We start from the raw sequence: 17,941 nt of genomic DNA, 5'->3' as shown, positions 1-17,941 counted from the left end.
TGGGGAGCCACTGCAGGGTTTTGAGTGGCACCGTAATATTAACTCAATGTTTTAAAATTTTTCTGTTGAGAAGAGATTGGTGGCAGAAGGGAGAGAAGAGAAATCTTAGGAAGCTCGTTCTAACCCAGGTGAGAATGATGGTGGCTCAGTTCAGAGTGGTGGCTCAGTTCAGAGTGGTTATGACACTTTGTAGTGAGAAACAGCTGGAGTCTAGAAATATTGTGAAAGTAGACCCAAGAAAACTTTGATAACGCTGAGAAAAAGAAAAGCATCAAGGATGACTCCAAGTTTTCTGGCCTGAGCCACCAAAAGAAGGGAACTGACATCAATTGAAAAGAGGACAGACAGCTTTGGTAGAACAGGCTGTGGGGAAGCAATAGCAGTTCAATTTTGAATATGCAGAGTTTGAGATTATGTTAGACTGCCAAGTGGAAATAACCCATTTGGTTGAAAGAACAAGCTGCATCCAGTGTCCGTGGGCATACTGACAGTGTGTGGTCCTTTGGGTAGAACGGAGTTGTGGAGAATTCTGGAGCCCAGTGAAGATCTATATGATGTGAGGCTCACTCAGACCCAGAAGCATGGTCACTTGTAACATGTTCAGTTGCAATGTTTATGTCTTGAAATCTTTTTCTATGCCATCATAATAAGGTTATTTTTTCTCAAGGAGGTTGTATTAATATGAAACCATCACTTTCAATGTCATTATAATATTCTTCAAGGTGCTTGAAATTCATTAATATCTCAAGGGATATTGCATATCACTGTTATCTTAGTCCTAAAATGTAGTATCATAAATAACAAGATATAAATAATTGAATAGAATTTTATCTAATAAGTATATTTAAAGTTCATCTCTTCCAAAAATGGCATTTTAATTACATTCAAATTGTACTCATTTTAGATATCAACAAAGTCATCATTTCCATGGGGGGCGAGATATTAGAAAACAGATAAAAATGAAACAAGTTTTATTTTTCAAAAGTCCTAAACTTCCAAATTTAGAACACCAGGAACTGCTAAATATACACCTAAACAAAATGTAAACATTATTAGAGAAACACAAGTTGCTCTAATAGGGAAAAAACACTGTAATACACATATAGTGGAACATAATTCACATACATTCAATTTATAGGTATGTCTCAAAGTATAAAATAAATTTTAAAAACCAAATATCTACAACTACAGGCCAAAATCACTGATGATATTCTAAACTAATACACCAACATATAATGCTTTCCCAGAGGAAGTAGAAAGGTTCTCAAGATTTTATGTTGGCCTATAAATTTTTACTTCTTTGTTCTCAAATGCAGAAGCAGATGACTCAGAGTTCTTCTTGTCCTTAAATTATTTACTGCTGGTGTTTTATTATATAGGAATAACCCAGATGTATCACGAGACGTGCTACCAAACTGTTCTATTTAGAGCTCAGTGACCAAAACATTTCTTTTTTACTTGTACCTCTATTTCCCTTCAAAAAGCTTCTTAGGAAACTTTATAGATAGTGGTGGTAAAGAGTTCAAACCAAATAATTCTGAATTGGCAAAGAAGTAGATAGTTGGCGCTAACACAGTTTTATTTTTAAAAAATCACCACCATCACCACCCCAACTTATTAAACCATAAGTGCAAAATAAGGAAGATATCATATACAAAAACATAGCAGGATAAAAAGTACTGGAAAACAAATAGAAGGCATTTAGAACTGTGATGCTTGTGAGCTTCAGTTTGGAAGACATACAGCAAGCAAGTTATCACTAGCTGTTAAACTATTTGTATAAGTTGTTTTAAATTTCTAACTTGTCTAAATCAAGTTGCCCTACACAAAACAAAAAGGTCATAATTACTGTGCTCATGTAAGAGATGTGTGAATGCAGTAATATGGGAGGAAGAATGGGGCATGGCACCCATCAGGTTAAAAAGGCAGAACCAGGAAGAAAACGAAGCACTGAATTCGGTCTGATCACAGGGAGGAATGTTGCCTCTCTTCAAACTTTCCTGCATTACATAATAGCAGAAAAAGAATACCCCTCCTTTTTTTCTTACTATATCTTAGGCTAAAAATGGCAGAATAAATAGTCCTTAATTAACACACACTATTTTTAAAAGAAACGTTTTTTAATCTGGTTGTTTGCTTATTTGCTTTTTAATCATAAATCTTAAGAGCTGACTCTCCTAAAATGGTGCGCATATGTACTGATATATTCAGACCTTTCTTAAAAGTAAACAATTTAAATAGGGGGCATCCATAACAATGTCAACAATAGTAAACAAACTTACTTTGCATTAAAAAAATAATCAATATGAATTATAATTCAGCGTTTTAAACAAATGAAATATTCAACTTCAAATTAAGTATATTTAAAATAACTGCTATTGTGTCAAATAATGAAACTACTATGTTTTATTCAATTAGAAACATACAATTAATAAACATTACATAATCATTCTATGTTATCACTATTAAAATTATCATTTTCTCTTGTGGTTCTAAAGCAATACTCTAAACCAGAAAAGCCCATCTAAATTTTTGGAAGTCAGTGCATTCTGTAACTAAGTGCTCTTGAAAGATTTAAAGATAAAAAGATAAGTTATCTGAAAGATATCCTTAATGATCACAAATACTGCCAGTATTCAAAGTCAAAAATGGTATAACCCCAGTGTCAATCAGTTGTCGTTTTTTCTCCTGATGGAAGTCGGTCCCATAATTGTAGCAACTGTTCCCCAATCTGAGGTTCTAGTTCCTAGATAAATCAAAAGTCAAAATAAACATTAAAATAACTGGATTGAGTTTTTAAAATCACCAATACCTACACTGATAAAAATATAAGAAAAACACTTTAAATTTTATTTTTCTACTAGCACATCCTAAAATTATATGGTATACATTGCTCTAATTCTTTGCTTTAAGATTTATAAAGTTGACCTCCAGAATTTAAGACTGTAGTTAACCTGCAAATATCACAACTATGTGTGATAACTTGGTGAGAGATTTCCATGGAGTTCTGCTAGAATTTTTTTTTTAATCTGAAAATAATGAATTTTGTTTCTAATGGATATTTAGCAAAAGCATTCATTTTGAACTATAAAACATAGCATATTAGATTATTTCCAGTGTTTTTTTCCAAGAGACTAACTTAGATGACTATATAATAATCTTATCCTAGGTATTAGACTTATTTTAAAAATCACTATTTAGGATAAAAATAAAAATATTCTTATATAACTGAAAAGAATGTTATTTACAGTCCTCTTAAGACAAGATGTGCTTTTAAAAAGAATCCATTCTTCATGTGGTAATCTGAAGTGACTCACACTGGTTCAAATAAATTATTAGCTGTGTGACCTTAGGCAAAACTAATTTCTCTGAATATATTTTATCCTACATAAAACTGGGCTAATAATTCATTATATGCAATTAAATTACCTTATATAAAGCAGTTAGCACAGTAGTCCATATGTATGTTAATTCCCATCACCCTAACTAGTTTAAAATGTATGTCAGCAACATCATGAAGACAAGGTAAAACAGAAGTAAAACAAGCCACAAAAATATTAAAAGGTTATTTTTTTTATATTACATAATTAGTTAAAGTCTTAATGGAGTTAAATACTATTGTTATCCTTAGACTTTTTTTAAATTACAATACTTCAGGATTACACTCGGTTTTGATCATATCTTAGGAAGATAACAGGAGTCTCCAAAAAGGAACTTAAGAACTATTTTATATATGCAATGACAGAAAGACGTCAAATTTACAAAATGTTAAAAAAAAGCAATGAGCTCTATAAGAGATATTTTGCAAGGTTTTTACTAGCTTCTTTATAAATCTGAACCACTATTCACCACCATGTGCATGTGGAAAATAGGATATATATTCTTACCTTGGCTCCTCAAACAAATCACTAAATAACAGCAAATCAAAATAAAAAGAAAAGTAGAAGAAAAATATTAAATGCCATTGTATACCTGACCATCTCTGCTTATCTGGACTTTCTTGTTATCATTCCAAGGATTGAGTAAATGATGTGCAAACTGAAAGGGAAGACTTTCTTTTCGTATCCACTCCACCTTAAATACTCCTCCTAGTCCAGCTGAGCCCCAATCCTGGCTCTTCTCCTTTCCTATCTCAGATGACATCCTAGAAAATCCCTGTGAGTAAAATGAGGTGGAAAGGTGAAAGTGAGGATATTAAATGTCTGAATTCAATTTATCTGAGAAAGCTATGAGAGTTTTTTTAAGGGAAAAATATAATATAGAAATAATACATAGCTAACAAAAAAGGGGGGAACATCCATAATACTTTCAACAATAGAGATAAATTAAAAATAAACTACTTAAGTGTTTTCATTAAAAGATATGAGTAAATTTTATAGAAAAGATCAGTTCCAGCCTTCTAACATAATTTCAGATATGACAGATATTTTCTAAATGATGTTTCAATAGTTCTAAACCCACATATATTCCATGATAAATGGATACAACCTAACCTCTATGATTTTACTTACAAAAATTATAGTAATATCAAATTCATTATTTTATAAATTCAGATGTATGAGTTAAGACACACACACAGTTTCTTGACTGTCAATACTAACTTCCTTGGCCTTTTTAAATAAACATTTTATCAAAATTCAAGGTTCTCATTACTTTTAATCTACCCAGAAATACTAAATCTACAGTTGTCTTCAGAAGCAGAAATTGTTTATCTGGAGAGGTTCTGGTAAGATAAGGCAAAAACAAAGGGTCCCTATTTATCAATCCCTTGACAAGGTGTAATGTATTTCTCATTCTAAGACAGACAAGATTGCATTCCGATGCAATACAAAGCCAGGGTTTTTTTGTTGTTGTTTTTATCTCTATGGTCTAACCTGCAGCCAGAAGAACCCTTACTGCTTCAGGATGGCTCACCTGGAAATGTCCAGATCCTTGAACAGAAAAAACCAAGTAAACCATGCTGCTTTCCCAAAAGGCTCGATTTAGCTTCCGCTCATTACTAGGGGTTGTAGACCAAATACCCTTCTGTTGAGAAATTTCAAGGTTTCTCAAATTGCTACTCTTCATTATGAAGTATCGAATAGGCATGTTTGGTCTTGGTGAAGGAGATTTTGACCCCTATAAAAGAATGCATAAATTCTTGAAAGGTAATTTGACCTTTCGAAATCAATAGGCTCCATTAAATAACATCTTCATGAACATATAAACCAAAATATTTTACCAAATATTCAACAAATATTCAACAGCTCTGTCATTCATTCCTGAAAACCTACACAAGACTCAATCAAAATGAGATTAACGAGCCCAAACCAAGTACTCAGTTTCAGAGCATTCAAAATCCCTTATCAAGAAAGGATCCTGGATTACCAAACTTTGATTTATACTCCAAATGTACTTTCAGAAAATATTTTAATAAACTTCAAAATCTGAAAACAAAACAAATATTGCTTCAGCTTATTTCCAGGATACAGTTTCCAGGTAACAGTGCAAGGAAAGGAAACAAGCAGAAGCCAGTCGTCTTGCTGAAATGCAGAGACAGACCAAGGCAACTAGTAATTGCGTGGCAGTGAACTAGACAGAAGAAAGCTACACAGAAAGTGAGCTCATGGGGAACTGCGGGGGATTCCCATGGTTTTTGGTTAAGTGCTGACCTGCACACAGTGAGACTAAATGACCTGAGGCCAGGAAAAGACCCAAAGAAAAGCAGTAGACCAAATAATTCTGAGCACTCACACATATGGCTGGGAATATGTCATGTTACACCCAAACAAAATAGAAATAATTTAGACTAATAATGGGTCATTAGTCCACAGAAACATCACACCTAAGTATTAGAACTAAATTCGTACCAGATAAAAACTGCCCTGGACCCACCCAAGCAGTGCTTACTAGCAAATCCTGCAAAGATTAAATTGATTGCCACTAACTTAACTGTATACCAAAAGGATATCTAACACTATTTAAAGGATAAAACAAAAATCATTAGCCAAACAAATTATAAGGAATGCAAAGAAACAGAAGAATATGAACCATAACTGGAAATAAATTAATCAATAGGAATAAACTCAGAGATGATGCAATTAGGAAACAAGAATGTTAATGCAGTTATGATAAATATGCTTACTATCTTCAAGAAGGTAAAGGAAACATGAACATGATGAAAAGAGAAATGGAAGCTATTTTTTTAAAGACCCAAAGGATGTTCTAGAGATGAACTTACAGTATCTGAAGTGAAAGCACACTAGAAAGAATGTATAGTAAATAAGACACTACAAATAAAAATACCAGTGAACTAACAGATAGAGCAATAGAAACATCTCAAATGAAGCAGAGATAATAAACAAAATATAATAAACAGAGCATCAGTGACCTGTGGGAAAATATCAAGTAGCCTTAGATTTGTATATCCGGGATCCCAAAAAGGAAAAGTGAGAGGTGAAATATAAAATATAAGTGAAGAGCCCTGGCCAGTGTTGATCAGCAGTATATCAGCCCGTGCACTGAAGGGTCGCAGGTTCGATTCCTGGTCAAGGGCATGTACCTGGGTTTCAGGTTCAATCTCCACATGAGTTGGGGCATGTGTGGAAGGCAACCAATTAATATGCCTTTCTCACATCAATATTTTTCTCTTTCCCCCTCCCTCCTATTCTCTCTAAAAGAGCAATAGAAAAAAATACCCTCAAGTAAGGATTAACAAAACAAAAAAAAAAGGTGAAAAAGTGGTGGTCTTACATTTCCCAAAATTGATGGAAACTGTAAATACACAGAATGAAGAAGAAACAGAAGGAAAACCAGACCAAATCATATCAAAATCAAACTGCTAAAAAAAAAAAAAAAAAAAAAAGTGGTCAAAAGAAAATCTTAATAAAAACAACTAGAGGGTCCAGGTGAGTGACTCGGTTGAATGTCATGTCACCCTATACAACAAAAATGTTGCAGATTCACCACAACACAACATGCAGTACAACAAATAACCCTAGTCAAATACTTACTCAGGTATTGACAACACAAGAAGGTAAAACTAAATATATTCTAAACATTAGAATTCATTCATTTTACAAATTTTTAAAAAGATACACAGTTCTCAATTCCATATCAAAATTTCCTATCTTCCTATCCATCCTGTCTTATATAACCTAGCCATTGAGTTAATAAAATCAATTAACAATAAAAAAACACCATTCTTTTCAATTCTGAAATTACAAACCAAAGTTAAGATAATCTTCTCATTATTTGTTTTAACAACAAAAAAAGAAGTTCTCAAGAAATAGAAAGGAAATAATGAACTACTTAGCTACATGCCATCAGTGAATGACCTATTAGTTTTAAAAGACACCAACATGGTAATAACTAGAAAAAATTGGCAAGCAAAAGAAACAAAAAATTTACTCAAGGTATCTCAAGTTTGCCAGTTTCAATATATATCTAGAACAGAGCCCACAATTAGTAACTAAAAAATAAGTGATTTATTTTAAATATGTAATATTCGATATGCTACAAATGTGTTCCTTGCTATATCAACTTTTAGATACTCTACCTTTCCTGAAGATGGAGGAGAAGGGCTAACACAAGGACTTGGGTAATCTTCTGTAGATTTTGCAGAAGCCTGATCTGGTCGGTCATCAGTGCTTCGTTTAGGATGTAAAATTCCTCTATCTTTGTACTTCTGAGGTGGATGTAGTGCTGGAGATGGAGATTTCATCAATACTCTTGAGTGAGAAGGAAGAAGCAAAGATGACCCATTATATGTAAGTTGAATAAAGTTCATAATACAAAGCAGATGCTATTTTAAATCACTTTCAAAGACATTATAGTTGATAAGACACTTTTTTAAAGGGAATTTCATTCTTCCATTACATTTGGAAGTTAAGAAACAGACTATTAAGGTCCAGTTTACAAAAACAAATATGCAAAAAATATATTTTAAAACAATCTACAAAAGACTTTAACTTAATATTAACAATTATCCAAATATTATTCCCCTTACAAAATCCCTATCCTCTTTTATGATGGTATAGGAGAGAACTTAACAATTACATTTTATATTGACATTTAATATATTTTAACATTATAAAATTATTTAACTACATCTAAACCAATAGCCTTTACAAGAATATTACCTACTCCATTTCCTTTCCACCCCCACAGCATATCTCAGAGCCTAGTAAAATAAATATTAAAAGCATACTAAAAATTGTAGTAAGGTAAAGTGGAAATAATGCTGGACTAGAGTCAGGATAGAAGATTTCTAGGACCGCACTAAATTTACAACTAAATAGGTATATGATCCTGGGCAAGTCTCTTAATTTATGAGTTTAAAAAGTATATATTTGTGGAACAACCAGACATTTAAAAATAAACTAAGTACTTCCTAAAATCGTGCAATGTAAATGTGACAGCACCACCTATAGAATATTCTCACCCAAATACTGGATCTAATCCAGCACTGAGAGCTAGTTCAGTAGTTTACATGAACTACTTAGGCATATAGCAATAAATAACACCAGGAGAAATGAACAGCCAAATCCAGAATGTGGTACAATAAGTACTCAGTGTTATCAACAAGTTCTGTGACTTTAAGCCAAATGATGTATAATGGACCAATTTTACCATAGGCTAACTGACATAAACAAGAGTTAAGTTATTATGGCATCTCATCAACATTATAATAAAACACTTTGAATGAAATGATGTTATTCAAGGACATGCTTTACATCTCACAATACCACTGTCCTAGTTTCTTCAAATAGGCCAACAAAGGAATTGCTCTGATCACAAGAGACTCAAGAAACACAACACCCTAGTACTGTGGTTGGCAAACTGCTGCTCACGAGCCACATGTGGCTCTTTGGCCCCTTGAGTTGGCTCTTCCACAAAATACTACGGCCTGGGCAAGTTTATTTTGAATAAGTGGCATTAGAAAAAGTTTAAGTTTAAAAAATTTGGCTCTCAAAAGAAATTTCAATCGTTGTACTGTTAATATTTGGCTCTGTTGACTAATGAGTTTGCTGACCACTGCCCAAGTACAATATAAGTCCTCCTTGGATGCTAATTCAAATAAATCTATAGAGAACTGGGGAAATTATCATTTTATTGAAATTGATAATTGGATTTTGATTATGTAGAAAAAAATGCCTGTTGTATTAAGAGATGCATAGTTAAATGTGGAAGGATAAAATGAAAGAATGTATGATATTTATTTTGAAATATGTAAACAAAAAAAGAAAGCAAAAGAAAAAAATATTTGGCTACATACAACCAGTAGGTGAAATCTTGGTTATTACTGAATCTGGGCTGTGGAGTTCAGTATAGTATTTCATTTACTTTGCTGTGTTTCACAATATTTATAATGAATAAATTTAAAGCAGAAAAGGGTAAGTGTTCAATAATTCACAGCTTCCATAGAGTCTTGCAAGTCCTGCCTACAAGACAAGTTGAAATAGCTTATGCCCACAATTTATTCCATTTCTAAAAATATCTTAGATGAAGGGTTGTTTCTTTTACAAATGAAATAGCCAAAACTTAAAGATATTAATAAAAATGTGATGTATGCATATTTGAGTCATTAACAACTTGATAAGAAGTACAAAAATTAACTTTTCAAAGTTTTCCTCTCAAACGAAAGTTCAATGACTTTTTCAGTTACAGCTTCTAAAATTCCATCATTCTTACCTTGCTACCTAACTGACCTGAAAATTAGCTGACAGAACTTAATAAAGGCAAAACCTTATTAAAATAAAAATATTTTTAATAGAATTAAATATCTATTTTTGTGGTTTTCAAATTGATCTTTTACTCTGAGCCTTATTTTAGCTTTTTTTCTCATGTTTATTTGGTTTCTCCAAAACATTTCAGTCACGTAGAAACAAAGTATTCCCATAAGCCTTTCTACATAGTAAATTTTCATTTAGGAGGAACAAAGAGTTCTGATATAGAACTCATTTAAAGCTCATTTTTTCTTACGGAAATCTTTTGCCATTAAATTACCATTTGAAAGTGAAAGAAAAAAACATTGGTTTGGCTTTAGGATGGGACATTTGTATTATTTTAATAATTTCTTCAACTCTTTTTAAATATTTTCAATTCAAAAAATGCTTTTAGGTAAAAACTTTATAGGATGGAGGATATTATAAGACTGAGGTGCATGCCGAAACCGATTTGGCTCAGTGGTAGAGTGTCGGTCTGCAGACTGAAAGGTCCTGGGTTTGATTCCGGTCAAGGGCATGTACCTTGGTTGCGGGCACATCCCCGGTAGGGGGTGTGCAAGAGGCAGCTGGTTGATGTTTCTCTCTCATCGACGTTTCTAGCTCTCTATCTCTCTCCCTTCCTCTCTGTAAAAAATCAATAAAATATATATATTAAAAAAAAAAAAAGAAGACTGAGGTGCAGAATGTACAAAGCTTCAAATGTGGAGTTGAAGAGTTAATTGAAAATATAAGCAGCTCAGGTCAGTGAGGCTCAGTTGGTTGGAGCACTGTCTCATATATCAAAAGGTATGGATATACTTGGGGCACATACCTAGATTTCAGGTTCAATCCCTGGTTGGGGTACATACCTAAGGCAACCAATCAATGTTCTCTATCACAATTATATTTCTCTCTTTTCCTCTCTTTTCTTCCCCTCCCGCCCCTACCCCATCCTCTCTCTCCAAAAAAGAAATCAATAAGCATATCCTAAGATGAGGATTTTTTAAAAAAGAAAATATAAGCATGTGATTATTTATTTTATATTAAAATGTGATTCTTTTTGTATTTATCAAAGGATATTTATTATATTAAAAATAAATGAAATTTACTGACAAGAGAGAAAACAAGATGGTGACATACATAAACACCTAAACTATTGCCTTGCATAACAATTTCAAAACTACAACTAAAGGACAAAACAGACATCATCCAGAACCACAGGAAGGCTGGCTGAGTGGAAATTCTACTACTAGAAGGAAAGAGAAAAGCACACTGAGACTCACAGAAGCTGCGGAAGGCAAGTGCGCGAGCAGAAAGGACTGGCAATTGAGTATGTTTCTGGCTTTCTCAATTGGGAGGGAGACAAAAGCTCCTGACTGCCCTGAACTCCAGTTCCGGGTGAGGCTCTGGGAACCCAGACTCATACAGAGAGAAACTGGACTGTCTGGCAGTGGGAGAAACTCAAGGGCAGCTTTCTCTAGGAGGTGCTTGCAGCAATTACTGCAGGACACTAAAACCCACGGGCCTCTTAGGGCAGGGCTGACAGGAAGCCATTGCTGTATGCTCTGCCCTGAGATCCCACCCCACAAAGCCAGAGCTGTTTGCTACACCCTGAGACTCCGCCTCATCCAAGCTGAGCACAGAGGCTTTTGCATATGAATGACCTGGTCCTTTGCATTCTAAACATACCTAACAAACTGCACTGAGTCAGTGAGACCCAGAACATCCAAAAGAAGGCCTAAGTCTTCATAACAGCTTGCATTACTTCACAGCTGGACCTCATCTGGGCACCTCCAAAACCCAAACAAAGAAGAGGAATAGGTAGAACTCTATGTAGCTCCTGCTCAGTGGCCTCAGGCAGAGGCTAAATTAGCACATCCTTGGAGATCCAAGAGCCAGTGTACCCAGGGGTCAAAGTGGAACCATCCAGATTACAACTCCTCAGATCCATAAAGGACACACTTAAGGGGCAGACTCAGTGAGCACCAAAGCCCCACTGAAGCAAGTCTTGCCTCATAAGGGTGTCTCCAGCACAGAAGTTCTCCCAGCCTAGACACAACCGATCCTCACAGCCAATTGGCCTGGAGGTCAATTCCTTCCAGTGACACCAACAATAATCAATGCTTGACTACAACAAGACTGTGCACCCAGTCCACAAAGGGGTGCACCAAGAGTATCCACCTCAGATAACGGGGGAGTCTGAGCCACTAGGCCCTATAGGACACCTTGCACACAAAGCCACTCTATCAACTCAAGGAAGCAGCCAACATTCGGAGAAAAAGACACCAATCACAAGTGAAAGAAATGGAGGAAAGCAAACGACTGGATATAGAGTTCAAAACCATGGTTATAAGGTTTTTCAAGAATTTTTTAGAAAAGGCCCATAAATTTAGTGAGACCCTAAAGGATATGAAAAAGGACCAACTAGAAATTAAGCATACACTAAATGAAATGAAAAATATATAGAAACCTAACAGAAGACTAGAGGATAACAAGAATAAAGTCAAAGATCTGAAATACAAAGAAGCAAAAAACATCCAACTGGAAAAGCAAAAAGAAAAAAGAATCCAAAAATATCTCCAAAAATATGAAGATAGTGTAAGGAACCTCTGGGACAACTTCAAGCATACCAGCATCTGAATCATGGGGTGCCAAAAGAAGAGAGAGTGCAAGACACTGAAAACCTATTTGAAGAAATAATGACAGAAAACTTGCCCCACCTGGTGAAAGAAATAGACTTACAAGTCCAGGAAGCATACAGAACTTCAAACAAAAGGAATCCAAAGAGGATCACACCAAGACACATCATAATTTAAATGCCAAGAGCAAAAGACAAAGAGAGAATCTTAAAAGCAGCAAGAGAAAAACAGTTAATTACCTTCAAGGGAACGCTCATACAATTGTCAGCTGATTTCTCAACAGAAACTATGCAGACCAGACAGGAATGGCAAGAAATATTCAAAGTGGTGAATAACAAGAACCTACAACCAAGATTACTTTACCCAGAAAAGCTATCATTCAGAATTGAAGGTCAGATAAAGAGCTTCACAGATAAGAAAAAGCTAAAGGAGTTCATCACCACCAAACCAGTATTATATGAAATGCTGAAAGGTATTAAGAAGAGGAAGAAGGAAAAGGTAAAGATAAAAATTATGAACAACAAATACATGTCTATCAACAAGTGAATCTAAAAGTCAAGTGAATAAAAAATCTGATGAACAGAATAAACTGGTGAATATAATAGGATCGGGGCATAGAAAGGGAGTGGACTGACAATTCTCAGGGGGAAAGGGGTGTTGGGGGGTGCGGGAAGAGACTGGACAAAAATGATACACCTATGGATGAGGACAGTGCAGTGGGAGGGTGAGGGCAGAGGGTGGGATCCAGGTTGAGGGGAGCTATGAGGAGAAAAAAGAGGAACAACTGTAATAATCTGAACAATAAAGATTTATTAAAAAGTCACTGACAAAACGTGTGTCTTTATTGAAAACATTTAATCTACATCTTGCCATCCTAGAGTGAAAACTTCAACTATAAATAATTTTTCTCTAAGAAATAATCCCACAAAGATTAACTTCTCTCTTCAAAAATAAATCTTCCTACCAGTCCTCATTCTATTCCTCACCAAGATACATCAACTCTAGGCATTATCCATCAATTCTACAAAAAGTCCTATTGTGCAACAGGTAAGAGAATGAAAAATGTCAGGCTACAACTTATATGAAAAGGAAATGCTTGATCCTAGTATCACAAGGTGGGGGAATGAATTTATAAGGCAAGTAGGCTCTAACTAATTACACTTTATAATTCTGATTTTTTTCTGTATTTCCAAATTTTATCAAATGAATATGAATTACTTTATAAAGGAAAAAGGAAGTTTTTATTGAAAAAAACGTCTGTGTGCCTCTGTTAGTATGTGAATATAGGTAACATAATACATAAGCATTTATACACACACAGTTCTCTATGAATCTAACAGGTTTTTTTATAGATAGGTGTAGGAATAATAAGACCACACTGAAATATCTATATAATTGTATGTGCACATTCTAAATATTTGCTGGTCAAGTAAGCTCTTAGAATAATCGTTTCAAAAAAGCGGTAGATGTCTAAGTAAAAAATATGTTTTTTACTATTCTTTTGTTTAGAAGGGCCTACATAAGGTTCAGCTGCACACAATGTGTGTTTTCTTGGCAATTGGCTAAATTATTCCTAAAATTGGATATCTGAAGAACTTGGAAACCAATATATATTATTACTCTTTCATTGAAGTCTGAACTAATACAGCCTTTATGCTTCACTGAAATAAGCAAAATCTGATCAAAAGAAGGTAATGAAATCCCCATCTGATCCTTGAACATCACATATCTTTTATTTCCATTGTTTCTATTTTCAGTTTTTTACCAGTGAAATCATATTCTTACTAGAGACTTTCCACCAATATTGCCAAAACTAGCATCACAGGCAAAATGTTGTGTTTGTTATCAACAAGGTAAGAAAATTTTTTCTAAATATAAAAAGAAACATATTTGATTTTATTAAGTGTGTTTACAAGAAATAGTTCTGAATCATGCCCAATGATTCATTATAACCACTATCATATCCTATATAATAAAAACCTAGTATGCTAAGTGTCCGACTGTTCAACCAGTCACTATGACTTGCACTGATTACCAGAGGGCAGACGCTCTGACCAGGTTAGCTTGCTGCTGGGGTCCAGAAATCAGGACTGGGCGAGACAAGCCAGACACACCCTACAGTCTTCCCATGGTCCTTCCCTGGCCCAAATCATGCACCTGTAGGATCCCTTGGCCTGACCTGTGCCCTCTCGTAATCCGAGACCCCTTGAGGGATGTCAGAGAGCCAGTTTCAGCCTGATCCCTGCAGGCCAGGCCAAGGGACCCCACTGGTGCATGAATCCACGCACCAGGCCTCTAGTTATATCATAATTTATTTTTGGATAAATAATTCAAGAAGAGATTTCTAACTACTGATAATCACATAATAAATAAAAATCTCATATCTAATTGCTAAATGCTAGAAAGAATAAAATAATTTGATTAAATTTAAACAAATTTTGTCACAATAAATTTGTTTACTTATATACCTCTCAATATAATGTAAATTCTCTGAAGAGGTCTATTTTGTTTTGTACATTGCTCTATCCCTCACACCAAGAACAACAGGCATTCAATGTATCACTGAATAAATGGATGGTTTTTCTGTAGGAATACTAGTCAGCAATATTGATATCTAGGTAATACCTGTGGGTTGTTCTTTTAAATGGGTATAGTTATCACTTCTTGCTGTAGGGTACCTAGGAAAGATGCCACTTAATATGTATTAACTAACATGTATAATAAAAAATGTTTCTAACTTCTCAACAGACCCTAAATTTGTGAATTCTTAAAATTAAACATTTTGAGTTTTTCCTGGAAAAAAATTTTCTTATTAAATAACTCACATATTTCAGTAGCCTGAAATCCTTCATATTATCTTAAAACTTATAAGAATTACTAGTGGCCTGGTGCATGGATTCATACACTTTGAGAGGAAAATAATTAGAAGTATTTTAATATTTAATATTGGATTTTGTATTCACATGGTCCATGTACCATATTTGATTTTACAATTTGAAAAAGTTGAGTACACTGGTCTTCTTTCAGAATTTCTGCCTTAACTATATAGTCAATGTCATGTTCCATTCGTAATTTGAATTCACTATCTAATATCAATATGTGAGCATGAGGCAGTCCACATTTCTGAAATTCGATGACATGAATTTTAGCTGTAGCTTTGTCAAATAAATCAAATTTATATTATCATTTAAAAGAGCCTTCAGCTTAATATTAAAGACACTGGCTACCAAGTCAGGTCTGTTTTCAACTTTTTGCCAGCATTGTAAATTATTTGTAATACCTGCCCATTTGGGGTTGCACGTCATGATTATGAATATATAGGGCTTGCCATACTTCATTACAATTGCCACAGCTTCCTGATATCGCTGTTGTATATTTCTGGGAGTGCCCTCAAAAGATGATGGAAGTATTATCATTTTACCAATCAGCACATTGTGATTTTCAGATCTAGATGTGAGATGATCCATCAAATCACTATATTTTTCAACTCTCAACTTAGATTGGTTTGCTTTAATAAAATTTATCCAATTGGCTTCCATTTTTTTCATATGAATCGACAATATACTGTTGAGTTAATTTTCCTGCATTTAAAATAGGATTGAATGTGTTCTGGACAGAGATGAAATCCATAATACTGCATTTGTGTGCCTCATGTCCTTACATTTTGTCCAGTATTATTGCTGATTATATTGTCATCTCTGAGTCTTAATGTAATATCTGTTCCCCAGCCTTTTCCACTATGTGGAAAAAGAATAGGATGCATCATTGCATATAAAGTAGGAAACAGGATACTGATTTCAGTTTAGTGGCATTTGGATTATTGGGATCTGGTTTACAATAAATGAGCAGGTCCCTTTCAAAAGGAGATTCTCCATCTTCGTTTCTTAATATGATGGCAACCTCAGTTACACGGGAGAGTTATATCTACCCGATCACTGTTACGATCGTATTTAATCACCATTGTTACTTCCGTGGGAGCAATATCTTTCGCTGCTGCTTCAGATTGCGCTTCCTTTTCTACCTCATGTAGCATCTTGTATGATTTTGTCAATTCGTTTATTTCATGCATGAGGTTGTTGATATTGATCATGAATCTTTTGAGCAGCCTTCGTTTTCTGGCATGCTAATCTTTTACTTGTTGCTTTGGCCAAGTCTAAAACGTAGAGTTGAGCAAACTTCCAAGAAACACCATCTGAAGGATAGTCAAGTTCCAGTATGGTGATAAAATTGACCGTGTATTCTAAAACAGCATGGCCCATATCCTGATGGTGAAGCGATATTTGCACCCACTGAAGCAAAAGCAAAAGAACTATTTATGGAACAAATATTTTCCGTAACATTTTTACTGTCAGATCTCCGTTTATTATTAATTTTTTTAAATATGCCGGTATTCTCAAAAATTTATATCATTTGGACAAACTTTACCTTTGCTGCAATATCAAGTAAATTTTCCATCAGATGGTTTTTCATTGGAGAAATTTAGTGATAGGCAGAATTAATATGTAATAGTCATTCCACCACAACTATGTTCAATAACTGCATCCTCATTTACTTCATTTTCGCTGTACAGGCAGTTCCTACCAGTACTGATAGTACTTGTTGATGACAGTTTTTCAGACATATTCTGTCAATGATGATGCTTGCTTTCAGCTGCAGAGGTATGTTGTGCCAATAGTTGGTCTTAAGAGATATTCTGGTGATGACTCCAGCTTCTTTCAGCTACAGAGGTACAATTGTGGCTGGCTGGCCAAGGAGGGACCATGGGAGATTGGCCTGCCTGGAAGGGACTGCAGGAGGGCTTCAGGGCATGTACAGCCCCATCTCGCACTGGTAGCCCCAGTCACATTCCAGCCTCACAGCCCCACAGCCCTGCCTGGCACCCCGCCTTGGCCTGGCGCCACCCACTGACCTCTACCATCCCGCCTCGGTCCTGCTGTCATGGGGGCTAATCAGGGCTGGTAGCACCTCCACTGCTGCCCTCTGCTAGCGCTGCATTACTGATGCCTGCCATGTTCCGCGCTGCCCCCTGGTGGTCAGCACACATCATAGCAAGCAACTGAACTCCCAGTCTCCCAGTTGAATTCCCAAGGGGACAATTTGCACATTAGGCTTTTATAGAGAGGCTTTAAAAGGAAAAATCTATTCCCATTTTTTGTGACCTTTCTATATACCTTACATGATAACAACATAATTTCTAGATATTATAAAAGCACATTATTCCATGATAAATAACTCCTTTTCCTGGAGAAAATGTCTCCTGTTTCAAGCCATTAATTTACCTTTCTGTAGAAGTAGACTCGTCAGGAAATTCAGTATCTGCTGAACTTTTCCTACTATTATTTGACCTCCAAGATGATGCCAAAGGAAGTTCTTCTGAAGACATAGGTCTTGGCCTTTGGCCAATCCCAGATGGTTGTTGTAAACCTGCAGACTGTTCTTCAGTGCTTAAAGCAGCTATAATTGCTCTAATGGTCGCTTCATCAACTTGAGACCACGGTTTCGATGGAGCTCTCATTCGGCGTAAAAATAAGCTGTGCCACTTCTGTCTGAGCTGCAGCAATAAACTGGCGGCCTATAATAAAATAGTTTCCTCAGTTCAAATATGCTTGCAAGCAC

At 35.1% G+C, this 17,941-nt stretch overlaps 1 protein-coding gene across 3 annotated transcripts in view; it reads right to left on the bottom strand.

The window, feature by feature from the left end:
- Positions 1-954: 954 nt before the first annotated feature.
- The window catches only part of YTHDC2 (YTH N6-methyladenosine RNA binding protein C2), a 69,893-nt gene continuing 52,906 nt past the window's right edge, over positions 955-17,941 (bottom strand). For 2 of the 3 annotated variants that reach the window (XM_084881058.1, XM_084881056.1), the window contains exons 25-29: positions 17,605-17,897; positions 7,538-7,709; positions 4,915-5,118; positions 3,973-4,155; positions 955-2,746 (exon numbers count right to left, since the gene is read on the bottom strand). In XM_084881058.1, the coding sequence (XP_084737184.1) occupies positions 2,666-2,746; positions 3,973-4,155; positions 4,915-5,118; positions 7,538-7,709; positions 17,605-17,897 (933 nt within the window). In that variant the 3' untranslated portion in view covers positions 955-2,665. The remainder of the gene's footprint in view (positions 2,747-3,972; positions 4,156-4,914; positions 5,119-7,537; positions 7,710-17,604; positions 17,898-17,941) is intronic. The other variant, XM_084881057.1, reaches the window with a different exon arrangement.

The sequence above is a fragment of the Pipistrellus hanaki genome, assembly GCF_964339955.1.
Source record: "Pipistrellus hanaki genome assembly, chromosome: 4".
Taxonomy (NCBI): domain Eukaryota; kingdom Metazoa; phylum Chordata; class Mammalia; order Chiroptera; family Vespertilionidae; genus Pipistrellus; species Pipistrellus hanaki.
The sequence above is the reverse complement of the archived record's forward strand: the minus strand, read 5'-3'. Positions and strand labels throughout refer to the sequence as shown.